Genomic DNA, 21,724 nt, shown 5'->3' on the forward strand with positions numbered 1-21,724 from the left:
CTTTTGCTCATCCAGTAATCTTTGCAGAAAGTACCAAATAAAGCTTATTAGAAAAAAGAAAATAGTTCAGGATGTAATTTTGAAGTTAATCTTGACAATATCTCATAGAACTGTAAACACTTTACACAAAGTAACCTCCACCAGCACTGTTTTCGAAATGTTTATTAGTGCAAGTATTTCATGGTCTGCAGAGGTGCAGTTACCTGCAATGATTTTTAGATTTTGGAATAGAGTTTATAGTAATTTTTACAGGATCTGTACAATGATCATATCTCAAGAATCAACAGAAAAGCATTCTGAATGCAAATAACCGTATGCAAGAAATTCTTGTATAATGGAGAAAGGCAACTTTCTTGGAGGGCAAGAAAAGAGGGATTATGTATGCTAGACAGACTATATGTAAACAACAATTACTTCATTTCAGGGCTCATGCCTCTTCCTCCAGGGAAGCTTTCAGTTTGAATTCAGACAAGTCACAGACAGTATTTTAGCATAACACAGCCCCGATGCCACCTGAAGTGCTCTGTTGTGTGTATTTACTCTGTTTGTACCATTTAAAAAGTAACCGACTGGTTGCACTAAAAAATGTTTGTTGTGCCTAGTTTGTCAGTGTGATGAATACACATTAATATAATTTTTAACAGTAATAACATGGGTACCATTGAGAACTAGAGACATCATAAGCTGGCTAAAAATAGCAATTTGAATTCCTAGCTTAGTCAGCTTGGGAGAAACAGCTGTGTTCACTGTAACCTCTAATTAGTTTGCATATTATGAGAGTTCCAAAGGTTATTTCCTTCTCAGAAACCTACTAAAGTAGCCTTCACAGCACAATACTGTTACCATATCAAATGAACAGCAACAGACAATTCAGACTTTTGAGACTTACCACTATTTTTTCTGTAATTTTTCATTTATAAAGGCATATATTCTTATTTGATAAGGTAAAGGCAATCTCCTCTCTACCTGGAGCATTCAGAAGAGCCTGTCTTGAAAGGAAAAGAGAAGGTCCAGTTCATAGCTGCTTGCTTATGAACATGTACTCCTTGTTTAAAGAGCTCTGAACTCTAGTTTCAGTAATCAACGCACAGAAGCGCTCGTGTTGCTCCTGTATCTATTCAGCAGCAAAAGCACGGAGCAGACAGACTCGGACACACTTCTCAAACACAGCACACCAGAACTGCCATGAAGGGTTTCTGAGAGCCCTCTCTGTTTTAGAAATAGTGACCTGGAGGTTGGTATTTTGGAGCCATTTTTGTTCAGATGATGGAAGAAATGCATTAGACAAAGGTATTTTGTTAGCCAAACTGTACATTTAATACTGTATCTTGGCCACAAAGCCCAAGTTTTTGCTACATAATCTTCTGAATATGTTACATTACATAGGTGAGACTTTCAAAATGCTGACCGTCCCACCAGCTGTCAAAACGTCATTGACACTACATGCAGCAGCAGTGGCAAGCCAATGCTGAACATGCTTGAATATGAATTTAAAACTAAAACATAGGTGGCTCTACATGTATCAGATTCTTACTCTGCAAGAACAGGTATACCAGTGATGAAAAATGAAAGATGAGGAGCGCATGCATTACCACAGCGCGTTTAAAATTGGTGTTCACAAAATATCATATTTGAGCCATCACACTTTTGGTTTACATGTATTATGTCAGTTATTTTATTAGCATTTTTATAAACAGGAAAGGTAAGAGATTAATTTCTTAAAATATGTTTCTATTGGTGAAAACATATTTTAAAATCTACTTTTTCTAGAAACAACTATGAAAAACTACCGTAACACGAAAATCTGTGTTAAACCTTTAGAAGAACAAGCAAAGCAATACCAATAACATGAAAAAGAAAGGACCCAGTTCTAACACAAGTAAACTCTGCTCATTATTTTGAAACACTTTGAGTTACTTTACTTTGCAGTCAGAGTTTAAAGCAATTTTTTTTTCTCTCATGGCTAAGGGGTGTCACTCTGCATAAGTTGTTTCATTCACTTTGGGTACTCCAATAATCTAAAAGCTAAATAAAACCTTCTAATATATTTGCAAATGTTAAGGGAATAAAGTCACATCATGACTATGATGTGGCACGTGTTCAGACCATGTCAGTATTATTTTTGTCTTTAGAATACTATGGGACAGGCAACAGCCATATTTCCAACTTGCTACTAATTCCATCAAAATTCCTGAAGTTATGAGCTCGTATGTAGAGGAAGGACTAAAACACACAAGAAAGGAAGTGGCAGGAATTGTTAAGTAGGAAGTCGTGAACTCTGCATTACCTATTAAAAAAAAAAAAAAAAAAGGAAGAGATAACTACATCTTCTTTAGTGGTAAACTTCACTTCTTTGAAGATGTTTGTACCACACGTTGTTTTACTGGCTTCCTTGAAATTAAATTTTTAAGTTAAAAGTGTGAGGGGGATTACTAGATTTATTTAGTATCAAGAACCCGTGTTCATTCAAAATCATGAACCATATGTTACAACAGGTACCAGCTCCATAATGTAAGTGGGTTTCCCTCCTGTGTTCCGTTTCTTCCCTGCAAATTAGGGTAAAACACAAAATCCCAGCAAGGTCTAATCTAGGGCACACAGAAGCTTCACTCTGTTGGCCATTAGTGAGAACACAGGCAATGGAACTGCCCAAGCATACTCCTTACGCTATTACCAAAAGCTTTTTACCATTTCTAACATACTGAGATTCAAGTTTAAAGAGAATGGGCAATTAACAGGATTGCACAAGCCACGTTCATGCCTCTGCGTGCAGAGAAAGGGCAAACTCGAACTTTGCTGCTACAACAGAACCTGCAAATAGTCACGCTTTTAGTAGATACGTTTTTCAGCATACTGCCCCAATCTGTATTTGGGAACTTTAAGTAGCTGTAACTGCTTAAATACCATTCCCAGAAAGAAGGTACAAGTATCCTTTCTTAAACTAATCTCAGGAAAGACTTTTGGACTGAAATTTGAAGAAGCACACTGGATCACAAATTCACATGAATAGCTTGTTTCAGCTGGGATCTGTTCAGCATGGCTGTTGCTGTTATAATCACAGACACCCACTTCCCTGTACTTATAATATTCAAATTTGGAAAGGAAAATTTTAGTGATGATTAAAAGCATGCTGAATTCATTGAATGGTGTAACCTACAGGTTGCCAAGCTACTGCAATGCACACAAAAACCTGCTGAGAACAAACAGTACTGCTGAAAACAGATGTTAGATAAAACAGAATTAGGATACTGCTGTTTTCTCACAACTGTCTAATATGTGCTTAGGAAACCAATCTAAGCTAAGCTGGTTAAAATTAAAGCTTACAGCTTTCTACACCTGAGACAATCAGCTTGCAATCTACGGACCAAATACAGTTTTGGGAGCAAGTCAAGCATGGATGCCATTTCCCCTGTCCCCACAAACACAAGCCTACGCATCTGTTTACCTGTCTACATGACTGTCAGGTCACGCAAGGGCTGAACAGGCCATGTGACAAACACACAAGCACGCTGGGTGATGATGGGGACGGGACGGGCTGTCCAGCCCTCACGTGGCCGCAGGACAGAATGGGTGGGTGCCTCTGCTCTACATTTTAACAGAAGAAGTTGCGCTTCAAGCTGCATGTTTTACGCAACTACTTCCAGAGTAGTAAACTGTTCTAAGAAAAAAAAGAGAAAAATCAATACTTTTTTGGAAAGAGAAACTTAACCCTTCAATGCTGACAGCAGACGTGTAATGTTTAATGAACTGCCATTCAGAGAAGTTAAGCTACTTAGATCTGAGGCAGGTTTCCAAGCACTTTGCTTTACTAGCTGCCCTTCACACACAGATAACAATGCATAAAGTCTTTAGTCACAGTGGATATCGATTCTGCATTTTACTTATCATAGGCACTGTTTCTAGTGTGTGTTAGCATTTAGTTCTCACAGAGTAAAGGTGAATAAAAGTATCTCTTCAGAAAAGGCAACACGTACAAAAATCTACCTATGGCCAACAAGCCCGAGAACTTCCTGTGGAAAGATACAACCCCTCCCTTAAACCAAAAGCAGCCATACCTTAAATGCTAAAATTTATTCTGTATTTTATTATTTCTCCAAGTTGCAAAGCAGTACTTTAAAACACTGGCAGAACCAGTCTTGTGTTAGTACAGATTGTTTTAACTGTCACTGCAGTGAGAGAGCTTTCACCTCCAGCTGTGCAGGTTGTCTTCTCCCCATCTGAAAGCAATTCAGAGTTTAAAAAACAAATGTCAGTGTTAAACAGGCACATCACATAATTAAGATAAAGTTTCACAGACATCCTAACGCAGGACAGATTAGCACTCTGTGCTCCAGTACATGAAAAAGACTGCAAAACTCGAGGAGCTAGGCCTTCAAAGGACTATTTAATCCTCCCCACGCTAATGAAACAGATTTGTGAGTGAAAGTAAGTTGCATGGATCTGATGAGATAAAGCATCTTGCCACTTCATGCATCTGCTAATACTGCTAGTTTAAAATAATTCACTCTGAGAACGCCAATTGATTTAGCAAAGCCAAGCAACTATCACAACTTCTATCTCTATAATGACAGCATCCTCTCTGGAAATGCACGACTCCTATTGCTTCCTACACCCCTCTCTTGCCGCCCAGACACAGCGCTGTACCTAGCGCACCACAGCCCGCAGCTCCACCAGACTCTTGCTCGTCACATCCCACCTCCTGTCAGCCAGAGCCAGTTATCAGTCCTGACTAAACATGCTGTATAATTCGGTGGCTATCTCAAACCCGCATTTGCAGTCTTAGTGCGTATCTGGAACGCTTACGGGGAAAAAAACAAAACCAACCCACCCATCCTATAAAATGCAGTAACTTCCAAACATCTTTAAGAAACCCTTCCCCCCATCACATCCCTTTTGCTTCCCCTGCCCCACAAAAGACCGTTACACTGGAGGCTTCTGAGCACCGATCCACAAATAAAGGTGACCAACTCTTAGAATCACACACAGGTGCCTCCTCGTACATAAACAGTGCTGAGAACAAAGCATTTTTACTAGAAGATTGGATTATTTTTCTCTAAGGGTTCCAAGATAGAATTTTGCGAATAGAGAGTTTTATATGGAGAACACGTTGCTAGCAAAGACTTTCATACAAGAAAACCCTAAAGATGTAGACGTTTTACATGAAAACAATGAATGTTTGAGTGCTTGCTCCTAACTAGGTAGCCATATTAACTTATTTAGCTGCTCTTAAAAAGATAATAAGCACGTAACAGTTTTTCCACCCAAAATCCCCGCTGCATGTGGTAGAGAGCTTTGCAGACATGACAGCAAATGTGGAATTTTCTGTGACTGACAGACGGCAGAAGAGTAGCATGTACGCTGGGGTGTATACGGCAATCAAGTAAAACCTAGCCTAACGGATTCGCTCCTTCCTAAAGGAGGTTCTGAATGGTAAGCTTGACACAAATTATAAACAACAAATCAATGAGAAATAAGGCATAAGTCAGTAGTTCCCATGAAGTCTTTCTGCTCTGCTTGCTTCTTGAAAAGCTTTAAAAAGACTTGTAAGATTAGACCTCTCTACTAATGCTCTCATGCCGGCTAATAAATCCAGGAACTTAGCAGCTGTAAAGATTTTACATATTTTTCAACCTCCTGTTCCAGTCTTTCACCTCTACTGAAAACAAGATGAGTCTGATGGACACAGAACAAACTAGCTCCAGAACCTGGGGTACCCCCCCAAAACAGCCCTATTCCTGAGCCTGCCTCCAGAGAGGACAGGGACCACCTCAGAGTTTTGAACCTCAGGCTGCTTAGACCCTCTTTCCCCAAGCCACAGCCACCCACCTCTGCTTGCCTCTAGCAGCCACAGCCAGCCTGCCACACGGCCTGTCATGGTTTAGCTGTCTGTTAGTAGGTGTCAGTTATCAGAGTGATTGTTGGAAAGGAACTGAAAGCCATTGCTATCTAAGGGGAAATGATTAATGAGCCATCTGTGTAATACTGCTCACTGGCGAATCAACCAACCAACTGCCCCCACTCAATATGGCATCCTTCAGTACACTACCAATTCGACCACAGCTAATGCTGTAATACACAAGGATAAAAAGGATGGGTTTGTTGGTTCACAACACCCCTTGTCCTTCACCTATCTACCAAACCAGTTTTGAAACAGTACAAGGGCAGATCTGCTCTGGTCATGAGACACTTTGGGCCAATTCTGAGAAGATATCAGTACTGGGAATGAAAATATTCTACAAGTTGAAACAAGATTCTTGTTCCTGTCATCTTACAGACATGGCCAGGCACTTCACAGGCCTAGGTAGCAGCTGCGATTTCATGGGAAAGCTCTCCCTTGTCAGAAGTTTAGGAAACAAGTGACAATGTTGCTTTCCAATTTAATTAAACTGTAAAGGGAATAAACAAAAACATTTTCTAGAGTTGGGTAGCTGTCAGCTCCCCTGTTCTTTGCCAGTTAAAACTCCCCCCAGTTTTCTTGCATTTCTAGAAATATTCAGAAATTTCTAGAATGTGTGTATATGTATTTTGGCTGTTTAATAAGCATGTAGTATTTTTCCAGTTCTTGCCCCAATGACCCATCCTCTCCTTCTTTCCAGAAGAAGTTCCTCTTACTAAAACCTCTTGCTCGTGTCAAGAGTTCTGTTTTTCCAGTAGGCGCCACCTTTAGCCATTTCTGCCTGCACAACGCAGAGCAAGGACATACAATGCTGCACTAGAATGGCAGAGGTTCAGTCCTACTTCAAGCAGCTGCAATGACTGTACAGAAGACAGTGGAAAAAATAGGCCCTACACATTATAATGGAATCGAGATCTTCTGAACTAGTATGGGTTATTTTTCCTGTCAGAAAAAGGAAGTATACTCTTCCGTAGTTAAAGATGCATTTTTAAAATAGATTTCACATTTTACTTCCCGTGATCACATTAAAAGGTCACACTGTTTATTCTACTGTAACCTGTTACTGTGGAATTAGAAATGACAAAAATAAGCAATTCTCATTCAAATGTGAACAAGGGAAGAAGGTTATGAGAACATTCCTCTTTATGTGTAGACCACTTGTTCTTGTTCCAAATAAATATAAAGAATCTGAGAAACAGAGCGTCTTTTGTAGAACGGCTCGCAGCATCGAGTACTTGATGAATCAAGCACTTCACAGGAGGAGCATAAAATTCTGGGAACTTGAGATAGAATAAAAACCACCTGAAAGATCATAAGCAGAACAGCTACCTTAAGGTCAAAATACTGCTACGTAGTAGCATTTTTAACATGCAATTATTCTAGTCCAAAAAGCATAGTGAGCCTTCTTCCCAGAGGGGATGGTTTGCCCTCTGCCTGCAGCAAGATCTGCATAGCTCCACACTCACCACCCATACCCATGGAAGCTTTTCGGTAAGTGCATACACCGGCAGAATGCAGGACTTGCTTTGTTGTTGCTTTATTTCCTATTTCTACTTACATAGAAACTGTTTTAACCTTCTTCTAAGTACAAGAAAAAGACTGCACCACACAATTCACATCTGATCCAACAATCTCTTAACAGTCAGAGAGACGAGTAGATCTTCCTCAGCATTGTCCTCTTCACCCTCAGCGCTGGAGGCGACTTTTTACCTCTTGAACCACATGTTCCCAAAGCAGCCACAACAACCAAGAGCTAAGACAACTACGGAACTATTAAAGGCCTCAATCCTTACACAGATGTCCTATGTACAGAGTAGAAATCCACTTTCAGCCCCTAACAATGGAAATGGGCCTCTGAAACAGGCCATTAACATATCAGCATGCTACTCAAGTAAATCGAGTATGAGATTAATGTGAGATTCAGTGGAAAGGTTTCTTTATCTCTCTACTTTCTTTCATGAAAGATACGCCCAACTAGGAAGCAGGACTGTCTAAATATTTTTCTCATTCCAGAGGTGGACAAATCAGCAACTAAATACGGTAGGTGTTCAGTATCAGTGATACCAAAAAAATTCTGCTTAAAACTATAATTATCATGCCAACATGGACAGGTATGAGAGCAAGAGAGTATATGTTAAAAACAAAAGCCACCAAAAAACCCAAAAAAACAACAAACAAAAAAACCAACACACACACAATTTGGAGGAATCACATCTGACTTAGTGTTGGTAAATATTTTGAGTTGAAAAATATAGACTTTAGCTACAACAGTTAAAAACACAGATCTCTCAAGTAAGTTGGCTATATGTATGCTGCTTCCACAAGTAGTTGCCCTTTACCGACTTGTTACTCCACTACTTACTGATGCAAAAACAATAATTCATGGAAATAATGTGTTTATCAGTGCACATTCTAGGATAAAATACTGTGCAAGGTGCATATGGAAACAGAATCTACAGAAACAGAAATAGAAAACTTAATTCAAAACCTTTCCAACAGTTTCATATTATGCTAGCTCATTTTCCTTCCCAAGAAGGACATCAAATCTCTCACTGCTGTCCTACGAACCTGTTTTCTTAAATGTAAGAAGCACAAACCCAATTTGAAAGTAGATCAGCTATCGCTATTAGCAGAATCACATGAATTTCCAAGAATCACTTTTATCACTTTTTCTTAGTACAATATGACAGGCAAGCTGTTGAATCTTAGCTGTGTTTCGCGTGGGTGAGAGAAAAAGTGCATCTAAATTCACAGGGTTTGGTAGAAAATGAATTGGCATTTGTACTACATGATCTACAAAGTGCAACACACAAAGGCATTTTGATGCTGTATCATAGTGCCCCTCCCAGCCAAACCAGCAAGGGCATGTCTACTGGCACCAGAAAGATAAACAAAAAAATGTTTCTTGTGCAAATCAACATGAAACAAGTTGACCAATGACTGACTAAAAAAAAAATAAATAAGAAATTTTTTAAAAATCTCAGTGGTAAGTGCTGCAAACATCAAAGCTTACAGACCAGATCAAGTTTATATTACTAATTCTGAACATTGCAGAGAATCTGTTTCTACACTTTCATAAACTTGCTTCTTTTAGGAAAAAAATACATTGTTCACTGGGGCTGCTTTCCTCTGACAGTGATGCTGTACACACTTTTCAGAGGTGCAGATTCAAACGTTCTAGTCTAATATTTTAAAAATAAAGTTTTAAATCTATGTAATTCTGTAAAAATGTCTGAACACTGACAGCACTTCAGATCAGCGCTGAAGATGATAAAAAACCTTGGGCAATCCTCTAATGTTTGTTTTGTATCTCAGTTTATACTAACCTTTTTCCAAATCAGTATTACAGAAATAAGCAGAACTAAGCAAACTTAGATATGAAATCCTACACTCAGGAACATTCTAACCAACCTCTCCAGCTAAGGGGCTGGGGGTTTTTAGTTTGTTTCGTTAATTTGTTAGGTTTAAGGCATAATATTCAATTTTCAAGTATTTAGCCATTTGTTGGTGATATGCCTCCGACTCGTGTTTTGAAAAACTTTCACTCTGTGCAGAGCGTTTATCCCTTCCACTGCAGAGGGGAACAAAATTACAAGACAGACTATGGCCACAGGCGAAAATCCTCCTGTGATGTTGAATTGCCTGAAGCGTTACAGGAGCTGAGCTTTTTGTCACACGGTGCTAACCTAATTTACAGGTACTTAAAAAAACCAAACACACAAAACCCAAAACCCTACTAGAAAATTAGTTAATATTATTAGTAACAGAATACTGATACTGTGTGCATGTTTTTGGTTCCTTCCCTTCTGTGTTACAAAAGGCATGAAAGTAATTTCATGTTAAAAAAAACAACGAAACAAAAAAGCTCTGTAACACCTTACTGAATAGAAATCCCATTTTACATATGGGGAGACTAAAGAAAAACTAGTTTATTTGGCTAGGGGAAAACAAATTCAGTGGCATTATCTGGTGACTGAAACAACCCACCCAGTTCTCACATTCACTGAGTACAGGCAGTAGCATGACTTCAAGCTTTTACCCCTTCTTATAGTTTTTCTTTTCCTTTTTTTTTTTTTGTTTGTAAACTCTTTCCTCCTCCATTTTCTTCTAACTAAAAGATGTCCACTTCGAATCATACATGAATTCTGAATTTGAAGGAATCAGTTAGTATCCTCAGATATTTAATGAGGCTAAAGTCACAGCCCAAATAGATTATGTAGTTGTGCTAGTGACTCCGACCTAAAACCTGAGAATTCATATGTTTACAAGAAAGTAGCTGTGATATTTCAGTGTAAACGACAGCTTAGAAAGTCTCAGCTAAAAAGAACCCTTGGAGAAAGGCCATTTGCAGAGCAAGTATTACAAGAAAAGATTTCATTTTAATATCTAGTTAACTATAGGATTAATTGTTAATTCAAAGCTACCCAGAATATTTAGAAAGTTATTTTAGTTTCAAAGATACTTGGTCTACCACTACCACATTTTATTCTCTACTTACAAGGGCTATTTCTATTTAAATGTAACATCATTTGGCTTGTGGCCAACACTGCATTCTCCTTAACTGTCATTTTCCTTTTATATATGTACCCTTACAGCAGACAAAAGAAAAAGGAATAAGTAACGTGTGGAAGTACACACTGAAACCATAAAAACCTTCCAAAGGTGCTCAGAAGCAGGTGTAGTACTGTCTGCACACTGTATGATTTCTGGATTTTTAGCAAATGATATTCCCTTACCAGTAAGCCATAACGGGCTCCATTTCTCAGTGTTCTACTTACAGCAATGCTATCACAGAAGATTTGGATTAAGTACTTCGATTTTAAACTCTGAAAAACAAGCAAAACTGAGTGGCTCCGTAGCTGCCTATAACGGGACCTGCACAACCTCACGTTTGCCATCAGCAGGCACAACTGACCTGGATCTGAAAAAGTTAGTAGTATAACTAATCAATGCAGCAGAGTGCCCCAAAACATTCTCAGTAGCACAAAACATACTATCACTTGCAACTGAAAGTAAACTCTGGTTTACTCTGGAGAGGATATTGACTTTGCAAGCCACAGAGACTTAGCTACTTCAGCACTGTTAGCCTCTCCCACACGTCCACCACGACTCAGTGGCTGTGTAGCACTGGTAAACATGGGATACCTGTAGCTGTATTAAAGGAAAAAAGAGACTCCCTGCAACTATCAGTTCGCAACTAGTTTTCCATAACCAGAGCCAATTAAGCTAAGCCTTGAATGAATCAACACGGCATGAATTAAGCAGTGGCAAGACATGCATGCAGAGACCTGCATTTCCAAGTAGTAAGAACTGGCAGAATAAAGCCCAAAGATGCATTTATAATAAGTCATGCTCATGCCACGATCTATCTGCTGCAAAGAAGTTTAAAGGGTTTTAGCACCAGAGCAGGACAGTAACCCAGATGCTCACAGACTGCAGCAGCACGAAGTCTGAACTCTCACTGCAGCTCATAAACCGAAAACACTAGTCGAACTTCCTGTTCATTTACTTTAAATACACAACACAACCACACTATCAGAAGTCTACAGGGTCAACCATTTCACAGTTTACTTTCAACATGAAAATCTATCTACATCTTCTACAAATATTTTACCAGAGGCAGTGAACACTCGAAAAACTTCCCGTGCCTTTTCTCTCGACAGAGATATCCAAAATGTCCACGATAACTTTCTATATTCCTCCCATCATCTGGGTAAAGCTTACTAACTTTCACAATTTGTAGTACTTCAGTTTAGCTTAGAGAGGTTTGGAAAAAAAAGTAACACTCTTATTATTAGTTTAAAATGGCCTCAAAAATTAATAAACACAGAACAGTTATGTGCCTCTTACAGGCCTCAAACCAAACTAACTACACTCTAGCTTTCCAGAGCACATGCGTCAGCAGTTAGCTCTGTTTTCAGTGTACTCACTTCCAAACTTATTTGAAAATCCAGCCTATACCCAGTTCTTTCTTATTTTATAGTCTACTGACTATACAAATCAGAAAAAAGAGTGCACATTTTAGTTTAATTTTGCTACCTTCACATGGAAAACTCTGTATGAGCTGTCCCCACAGACATTTCTGTAAAACCAAGCATCAGCTCTGCCTCCATCCATACTCGAAGGGACCCCTAGCTGAATGGTAGATCAGCAAATAATTCAGAGGCATCTTTACTGGTACTGATAAGCACATCAAAGTTCGTATCATTGGCCAACATGCTCAAGTCAACATATATTGTTTATATAAACACGAGAAGCAACTCTGCCTGTATTTGAGGGTTGTGTTTTTAAGATAACATCTCATTCTATCACCGTGTGTAAGAAGTTAGAAACTAAAAGACCTCATAAAACCCTGAAAGACTTCTGCAAATAAAATTACTACCAAAGCCTGACATCGCACTCTCTGTGAGCAAATGAAAAGTCAATGTTCCTTTGATATTCTGGACAAATATCTGTATCTGTTTCTCCCCTGCTCTAACAGCAAGCCTAAGCTGTGCTTTTCTTAGCTTTGGGCTATTGCTTTTTTGTTGTGACATCTCCCGAGCGGATGCTTTTCATTCCTATTGATACTTCTAATGATACTTATGCAGGGTGCGATCATTCACTTACCCGTAAGCATTTGTTTTCTGTTGCATACCTTTACCACAGTCTCACATTGCAAAGCTCACATTTAATCTGCTGTCCACTTTCCTTTACCTTACTGTTTTATGGAAGAGCACAATTTGAGTGGGCATTTCTTACGCTTAGATCACATCTCATTTTATTAGTTACCTTCTCAGTATGTTTGTCTACAATACAAGGAACGGCCAGAACCAGACCAGTCCTTTTTATCTGTTGGGTCTCTGAACAGCCTCTACAGGATCTCCTGGTTCATAGTTCTCGTAGCAAGTAAATCTAGATGAAAGTAAGGGACAGTACTGGGTATTTAAAAAACAAAAAAAAACAACCAACAAACCCAACAAAACACAGAGAACTTGATCTGTGTTCGTCCTGTTCTGTCCAGCTACAGCAGAGAACAGTTCCACCACATGTGCACGCCCAAGACATGAGTGTCACAAAATCACCTACGCAAGGTCTTCATTTTGATGTTTTTGCCTCCATCCTGTGATTATTTACACTTAAAAAAACCAATCTAAATTTTATTCTTTCACGACTGCACTATTATCACAGCTGAACATAGCTTCCCCTTGTCCAAAACAAAACAAAAAAAAGCTTGGACAATTTTAACCCTTTGAAGTCACATGGCACCCAGACATGTGTCTGTAGCCATCTTTCCAATTAGCTTCACCTCCCTGTAGGATTCCTAATTCCTCCCCTAGATGCCGTGCGGTCCTGTACCTCTAGATAATAGATTTAACCAAGAAACAAGAGGAAGTGACTGTTGATAAACTGCATTTTGCTTCACTCAGAATACTGGTAAACATTTTTGGATTTTAGCAGTCACAATCATAACACCTAGCTACTAGAAGCCTGTGGTACAATTAACTTGGGGGAAGACTTTTTGTCTGCACCAATAACGTACATTGTTCTACTTACTCCATTCTTCAGGCAAAGACTGGTATTTGTAGGAAGACTGCATTGTTAATGTCACAGCTCAGACATCAAAAGCACGGATTACAGTGAAGCACATTGTTCTTCCAGATGTACATGATCTGCCAAGATGTCATTTTCAAAAGCTGATATTTAAAAGCAGGATGCAGTTGGGAAACTGAGTTACATGACATAGATGGACACGCTTACTAATCAATCTTACGGAAAAAAAACCCACCAAGCAAAAATCCCACCTTTTGTGCTTGTCAATAGTTGGATGCAAATCAAAGAATCACTTTAGTGTTGGGGTTTTTTGGGTTGGTTTTTTTTTTAAGGTGAATTTTAGTCCTCAATCAAACCTCATGCTGTGCCACAGTCTGAGCAGGCTACTGAGTCACATCATTCAAAGAAAGCAGGACAAAAATATCACTGAATTCTGATCCCACATTGAAAATATGCCACAGTCCCTCACTCTTATACATTTTGCTTCTGTAATTAAATTGTACCCATAGAAATATACCACCACCTCCATTGCAGAGCTATATTACTCAAAATAATTTCCTGAGCGCTAAGCCTGCAAGATACCAAATTGTCACGAACAGTTTAGCAAAAACATAACGTCATATATGCACATGACTTTCAACTGATAGTTAGCAAGCACCGAAACTCTGCAGGAAATGAAATAACTCTAACAAAAAAATGGACCTTCTGAAAAGCATGCTCAAGATTTCATGCTTATTCTCTAACTGCAGAACAATGGGAGATGTTCATCATGCAAGCTACTACTTTTAAAACTTGCCTGCCGTGATTCTGAAACTGGAGTTCATTTATTTCACTTTTATAAAACACCACTCCTTCTTTTAAATATCTGTTGCCAGAGAAAATCATGGTGAAAGGGAAGCAAAGCCCAACTTCTGTGTTGCAAACACGAACTTAAAACTCATTAGTTTATGTAATACACCAGCTTAAACATTCAAATGGCTTTTACAGTAATGCTGCCTGATCTGACCTAACACATCCGCCCAACCATTCATGTGCTTCATCTTCTCTTAAACTTCATTTTGGACAAATGCACAAAGAACTTTTTAAGCAGAAAATCCCAAATTCCTGTTGCTCATACGCATGAAGCTGGATCCAGTCAGCAAATATTCTTACAGGCATTCACGTTTGCCACACGGCTTTGTTAAAACGTCCCCAAAAAAATCTAAAGGCAGTAAACGAAATAATAAAAAAATGGTCCCAGATAATTGTACAAGTATTATTAACAGGTTGTTTTCAGGCTCTGTTCTATTATTAAAGTGACTGAGAGGCTAGGTGCAATGTAATGCTGCCCATCGCTGTTTTTCTGGAGAAAAAAAAAAAAAAAAGACAAATCCAACACTCAGATTTGCTCCCCCAAGGTTAGGAAGGGGCAGTTTCAAAAGGTTAGTGAGAATTTATCTCCACACCTAGCTCCCAGTGGAACCTGAAGCAAGAACAAGAGCATGGTGGAAGGACCTTGCAGAGAAAACTCCTTCTAGGCTCGCCCCGCAGAGCAGGGGTGCTGCCCCGGGGGGTGCCGGGGTGCTGCCCCGGGGGGTGCTGCCCCGGTGGGGGGGGATGGGGACTACCGCCCAGGTCCTGCTCCGGGGGTGCTGCCCGCAGGGAGCTCCCCGGAGCTGCCGCCCCGGGCAGGCCCGCAGAGGCATGGGAGGGCGGCAGGAGACCCCCGCCCCGCCGCGCAGAGGGTCCGCCCGGCGCTGCCCGCCCACGCGAGCCCGCGGAGGAGACGGCGAGGGGCTCAGCCCCGCGGGGGGAGAGCGGGGCCTCCCCATGCCCCCAGCGCCGGGCGGGGGAGAAGGGGACAGACCGGAGCGGCGGGCGGGGAGCGAGACCGGGGCGAAGGGAAGCGGAGAGCGGCGTTGCCCTCGCAGCCCACACACACACACACGCCGCGGGACGGCGGGGCGCGGGTGAGGGCCGGGGCGCTGCCCCTCTCCGCTCGGCTCCGCATCGGGGCCGGCGGCAGAGGCGGGCCGGGCGGCCACCCCTCACCTGGTAGATGGCGGCCCAACTGGCGGCCTGGTCGAGCCGGTGAAACTCCTTCTCGATCTCCATGGCGGGGCCGCCGCGCCCGGCCTGGCCGGCCTGCCCGCCCAGCGCCGCCCACCGCTCCGGCTCCCGCTGCTGCCGAGGCCGCAGCTGCCCGCTCTGCATCTCACCCCTCCCTCCCTCCCTCCTCGCTCCCGCCTCGCTCCCGCCGGAACTACGCACCCGCCCCGGCGACGCGACGTCCGGGGCGGCCGCGGGGCTCGCGGGGCGGCGGGAGCGGCGGCGCGCGAGCGCCGTGTGGCGGGGCCGCGAGCGCGCTCCCGCCGCCCCCCTGAGGCGGCCCGGCCGGCGGGGCGGGCCGCGTGCGCCTCCCTTCGCCTCCCCTCAGCCGCCGCTCGCCCGCCCGCCCGCCCGCCGCCGTGACAGGTAGGGCGGCCCCGGCGGGGCCCGGCCTGCGCCCCGCAGCGGGGCCCGGCCGGGGGAGGCTCCCCGGCCCCAGGCGGGCGCGCTCCGAGCGCCGCGGCGGGAGGGTCGGAGGCTCTTCCCCGAGCGCGGCGAGGGGCGGCGGGGCGGGCGGAGCTGCGGCGGCGGGCGCCGGGCCTGGCAGAGCGGGACATCGGCCCGCTCGCTCGAGCACGGGCTGCACACTGGATCGTACTTGCCGGTTGTCCCTTACGCTTTGTTTTAAAGGAAGGTGTGACGTGCCGAGCTCCAGACGGAGCCCGAGCATCTCCTCAGCGCTCGGTCGCTGCTCGGAGACGGCCACTACTGCCAGGGTGCTATGGTCCTATGGCCCTTCTCGTAAGGCAATGCCAAGTGAAGTTTCAGCGTACATATTTCATGTCAGAGAGCCAACGTCTTTCCTCCTGAGCTTCAGTAGCAGACGTTCCAAACAGACGGACATAGTTATCCCATGCTAGAGCGCACTTTGTTTCCAAAGCGAGGAATTTTACTCCTCGTGTCAGCCAGCTTCTGTTTGTTAGATCGCGCTTTCCTGGGCTTTCAGAGCATACTGCTGCTTCTGAGGGCTGGTGCAGGCTTGGTGTACCCGTAGCACGGACACTCACCCAAAATAAGGTGGCGAGGCTGGGTTTGTAGGATCGACGTTTTTCATGAGTGAATTTGATTACAAACACCCGAAGCACTGCATGGGTTGAAGGCAGCGAGAGCGGCAGGGTTCTCAACGGGCAAGATGTATCAGTGTCACGGAAGGCAGAAGTATTTCGTGGCTTAGCTGCAGCCCTTGCACCACATAACTGTTCCTGCTAGAGGAAGCTTCTTCCATTGCCTTTCCTGATCGTTCACCGTGCAGGCTTTGGAAGAGGCTCCCTTTCAGCCCCAGAATGCCACCCTGTTCGAGACTCGCTTAATGGGCTACTTAAGTGCAAATGGATGCTCTCAGAGAAGGGAGGACTAGTCAGAGATGTGAGCTGGGGGGCCCAGAATTTTGGGGGAGGGTAAATAGTGACACCCACAGTAAAGGCAAGCTGTGGAAAGCGTCTTAATAAGATAAATGACTTAACCTAGGTAAACAATGAAACATTTTTCTCTAGTCAGCTGCTGCGTGTAGCACAGAGGCATTAGCAGATGGTATTAAAAAGATTTTTTTCCTTTCTTACTGCATGGGCTTTCCCTTGACCTGATTTTTGGAGCTAGGCACATGCAGTGTTAGTCCCATGAGTGAAAGGGTTTCCGCCTATTGGGACCTGCTTCCATATTTCTAAAAGCAATGGATGGGGGACTGCATCTTCCCTCCCAGTCTGGCTGCTCTGAGGCGGTATCCTTATCTCGAGTCCAGGTGGTGAATTTTTAATGTACTGGACATGGGGACATAAAGGCCAGTTTAACAACATTGCTGCTTTCCCCCTTTCGCTGTTATTTCAGGGTCACGAATTACGAACGTGCGCAGGGAGCCTTGCTGTGTTTCAGGGATTCCATACTGGGAGATGAGTCTTTATAATGTCACCCAAGAGCAGTTCCTATGGCTGGCCATGTCCCACGCAGGTGTAAACCTGATCCTACCTAGAAGAGGTCAAAGCTTGTGATGCCACAGCTAAATGCAGCTGAAATACTGCAGTGCATAAGCATTTTACAAAGGAAGATAGCATATACTCTTTTATGCTTAGGTCACCTGAATGGGCATAATAAAATCAGTACAAGTTCTTCAGTGAATGATTCATCGGCAATATATTCTGCTAAGTGTGTACTGTTGTCACAGAAGTAGTTGCCTTGAATGACAAAAACTCATATTGCCTGGCACAAGTGATATCCAGCTGAAGATTTCACAGACTAACCCAGAGGAGATTGTGAAAACTGCCAGTATACCGACATTTCTTCATAAATCTCTATCATGGTTGCAATATATGTGGCCAGTAACATTTTAAAATGTGTCGTTCTGGTTCAGTGGATGATTTCATTAAATAATGGGAAATTTTGGAGGGGACAGACTATGTTACAGGTACTTGCTTCTACCTATATATGCCTATATAAAAGAAGCAAGAAACCATTTGCAGCAGCGATGCACATTGTGAGAGGATCCTGTTTCAGGACAGCGCAGCTGATTATTGCATATGCCATTGCATTCTTTTGGCCTCGTTTTCACACACAATTTCAGCAATAGTACATGCAGTGACGTCCATAGCTAAAACCCGAGACCCTCACAATATGCGGTAGGTAATAGTTCATGTCAAATAATGAGCTTCATCTCTTTGGCACCTTGTGCTGCTACAGCACCGTAAAGGGCATGCAGGCCACTTTGTGGAACTCATGTGCATTCTGAAGGTGAGAATTCTGGGATTCCTCCGTCTGAGTAGGGGAGAGCACCCCACCTTTTCCTTTGTAACCGTTGTAGGGGCTTGTACTAATTTTTATTTGTCCTCTAATATAAACTAGGCTCTAGCTCTAGCTACCAACAAAGCCATGTGGAGCAGCCTGGCCTTGAGTTCAAAAATGAACATCAGTAGAACAATGAAACTAACTCTGTTCTCTTTAATTCATTTGAAACCCATAAAAAGACTTATTCAGTCTAATCATGTTGAAGTATTTAATTTGCCTTTCTGCTAACAATATTCAGCATTTTGAGATGACCTAGTTTAAAGCAGCCAATGTCATAAATCTCCATTAAAGGGTCTGCAAATACGATACATGTTGTTCCCTCACCAGTTGATTTCTGAATACAACATTATAGTTACGTTAAGCCAGTTCTAGCAGGCTGCATCTCCAGTGTACGCTGGGAAGCTTGTCATTTACATTCAACACCCTTAATGCTATTGCACTATACATATTTGCATCTCTATTTAGCAGAAATATAATCTCGTGTGAAACAGAGCTCAGGTGTGGATCCTCTAGTATGGCCTTTTGGTGTTACATCTCAGCTGTTCCTTGTTCTGGCTTTCTCCTTTGTTGGAATTAAGCATTCAGGATTGTTAACGTGGAAAGTTCGTTCTGTCTTGATTTTCCTGTTGCTAATACAGCATCGCACAAGGCTCTAACGATTCACATGTTACACCTGGGTTACTCTGAAGTACCTGTAAGCTCATGAGCAAAATCCAGCGCAATTGGACATTGTCATACGGTGTAAATAGGCTTTTGCTTCTGATTTTGTTCTCATGTTAGCATCAGTTTTAATGTGATAAAATTATTCTTGATTTATTTTACTGTATACAAGGTCAGGATCAAGCCCGGTATATTCAAACTTGGTATGATTTCTTTGGTAAAAATGTACATTAGCCTGTAATTTTTTAATACTAAGGTTACATGCACAAATCAGTATTCAGGCTCCCCTAACTGTAAAGCTCCTTGAAGAGGTAAGGGTTAAGAGTGGAACTTACAAAAGAGAGCATGCTTAGTGGAGACAGGATGAGAGACTACAACAGGGAGTAGCAGAAATAGGAAACTATTAAATATTTTAGTTCATATACTTCCGAGAGTCTGAGGCATCTCAGCCAAGGGTTCAGGAAAGTACGTATCTCCGAATTCACAGATCTGAGCTGCCTTTGGGAGTGAGATACACAAACCAGATCACTTTTTTAATAGAAAATGCTGTAATGAATATGGGTTAAGGACCAAATTGCTCTAGGCCAAGTCTTAGAACTCCTCAGAAAGGACAGTCAGATTCTGGTCCTGCTGGTGGTGAGTGTCTGTGCAAACCAGTTTCACATACATAGGGGAGGCTGAAGGGTCTCCACACTGGACTCTGTGACCTCATGGTTAAGGCACTGCTGAGATGTGAAAGGTGCGTGTCCCTCAGCAGAGGCAAGAGTTGCACGCAGGTGTGCCACATCCCGGTGTGGTGAGAGGTCTAACCTCTGAGGTGTTATCTGAAAGGTGATTCCCATCCACAGCTCCTTTCTTTGTTTTCAGAATGTGGCCTGCTGGTGCTTTGAGTATGTCTCCAGGAGCAGGTTTCTCAAGGAGCGGAAGTGTGGAGAACCTGTTTGTGAGCTGGGGGCTTAGACTAAAAAGAAAAGCTGATGTAGGCAATTGTGTCAAAACTGAGGGAGTTTTGTCCATGCTAAGGGTTCAGGTAGAGAATTTTAGACTCAGATTTCAGGCTGGTGACCTGGAAGACCTTGTGATCTAGCAAAGGATTCATATTGTATGAGGCACTGCACAGGGACACTGTAACGGGGTGCTGTGTCAGAGGCCTTTCACAACTTACCGGAGAGGATGCAATGAAGTGACTGTGTCTCGAACAGGGGTAGAATTGGTGCATCAGGCTTCAGGCTGACTTGTAACCCTGTATCCTCTCTATCCTTCTCAAGTCAAAGGAATGATTGTCTTGTATCTGGCTTTCCTGATGCCTGTCTCTTTACACCAAGAGAAAAGAACATGCATTTGGGAGGAAGAGGATACTGAAATAAACCCCTACCAAAAATGTCGGAGAGTGCCAATAGAAAAGTTGAATTAATCAATGGATCTCCATTAAAAAAAAAAAGCTGACAAGTGCTTGCATAGTTGGTTGTTGCTAAATTCTGAGAAAACTATACAGGGTAGGATGGTGGGGAGAGGGTAGCATTTCTTCTGGAGTTCCTGCTGGTGTCCTTATCCTGCAGTACTGAATGAGAAAAGGGTGGAGGATCCTAAAATTATCTGGCTTGATGGACAGTGAAGCTCTCCGTGATGTGCAAGTCATATGCGAGCTAATTAGAATTTTGCTCTTTCTGAAAGCCCAGGAAGCAGGATGAGTATCTGTTTCTGCAGTGACCAACATCTTTTGCATTTAGAAGCAAAGATGCTTCAAGTTATTTCCTAACAGCTCCTTCAGATCAAGGGATGAGAATAGGATTATAAAAGGTATTAATGGATATATGTCTATACGTCTAGTGAGAGCTCTAGTTGAGCTCTAGTTGAGTGAGATGCTTGACATCTTTTTAATGAGGACAGCTTCTTTCCAAAACGTGTTAGGAGAGGTGGCACCCCTTTGTTGTGGAGTAACCCCTCCTGTGAGTTCTCTTCTGGGTGAAGTAAGTGCTCCACTTCACCTTGTCTCCTGACGAGAACAGATGACACTCTAGAGGCTGGACTTTGTGCTAAAGAGGGGATAAACTGGATAGTGGGAGTACAAGACTGTGAGAGCCCAAACTGTAGTTTGTCAGTGTGCAACAGAAGGAGGAGCAACGAACAGGGCAACAGAGCTGGGGAAGGGTCTGGAGAGCAGGTCTTATGAGGAGCAACTGAGGGAGCTGGGGGTGTTTAGCCTGGGGAAGAGGAGGCTGAGGGGAGACCTTATCGCTCTCTGCAACTACCTGAAAGGAGGTTGTAGCGACATGGGTGTTGGTCTCTTCACCCGAGTAGCAAGCGATAGGATGAGAGGATACTGCTTCAAGCTGCATCAGGGGAGGTTTAGATTGGATATTAGGGGAAATGTCTTCACTGCAAGAGAGGTCAGGCATTGGAACAGGCTGCCCAGAGAGGTGAGGGAGTCACCATCCCTGGGCGTATTTAAGAGACATGTAGACGTGGCACTTCAGGGCATGGTTTAGGAGACATGGTAGTGTTGGTTTAACAGTTGGACTTGATGATCCTAGAGGTCTTTTCCAACCTTAATGATTCTGTGATTGATCTGATACACAGATGTAAAAAATCCTTGCTCTGAAGCGCTTCAGTATTGAGATGATGAGAGATGGCCTTAAACCCTAAATGCGACAGCATCACTGAAGTCCCGCTGCAGCGAAGCATCTTAGATGACAGATGCAGACCTCGGAGGAAGAAGAAGAGTGCAGCTGTGGAGGATGGCCCGTGGGTTCACAGGCTTCAGTATCCGAT

The 21,724-nt window shown here is 42.8% G+C and overlaps 2 protein-coding genes across 7 annotated transcripts in view; one reads left to right on the forward strand and one right to left on the reverse strand.

The window, feature by feature from the left end:
- The window catches only part of PTPN1 (protein tyrosine phosphatase non-receptor type 1), a 45,491-nt gene extending 29,703 nt beyond the window's left edge, over positions 1-15,788 (reverse strand). For 3 of the 6 annotated variants that reach the window (XR_012663048.1, XM_075109028.1, XM_075109027.1), the window contains exon 1: positions 15,461-15,642. Coding sequence is in view for 2 of the 6 variants with exons in the window: in XM_075109028.1 (XP_074965129.1) it covers positions 15,461-15,622 (162 nt within the window). In the remaining 4 variants the exon portion in view is untranslated. Of the gene's footprint in view, positions 1-889; positions 990-12,667; positions 12,924-15,460; positions 15,643-15,679 lie in introns of those variants that run through there. The other 3 variants (XM_075109029.1, XM_075109032.1, XM_075109031.1) reach the window with 3 other exon arrangements.
- PEDS1 (plasmanylethanolamine desaturase 1) overlaps positions 15,705-21,724 on the forward strand; it is a 198,899-nt gene continuing 192,879 nt past the window's right edge. Inside the window, exon 1 of the mRNA XM_075109035.1 lies at positions 15,705-15,883. The gene's annotated coding sequence lies outside the window, so the exon portion shown is untranslated. The remainder of the gene's footprint in view (positions 15,884-21,724) is intronic.

This window comes from Phalacrocorax aristotelis, chromosome 13 (genome assembly GCF_949628215.1).
Source record: "Phalacrocorax aristotelis chromosome 13, bGulAri2.1, whole genome shotgun sequence".
In the NCBI taxonomy this organism is placed as follows: domain Eukaryota; kingdom Metazoa; phylum Chordata; class Aves; order Suliformes; family Phalacrocoracidae; genus Phalacrocorax; species Phalacrocorax aristotelis.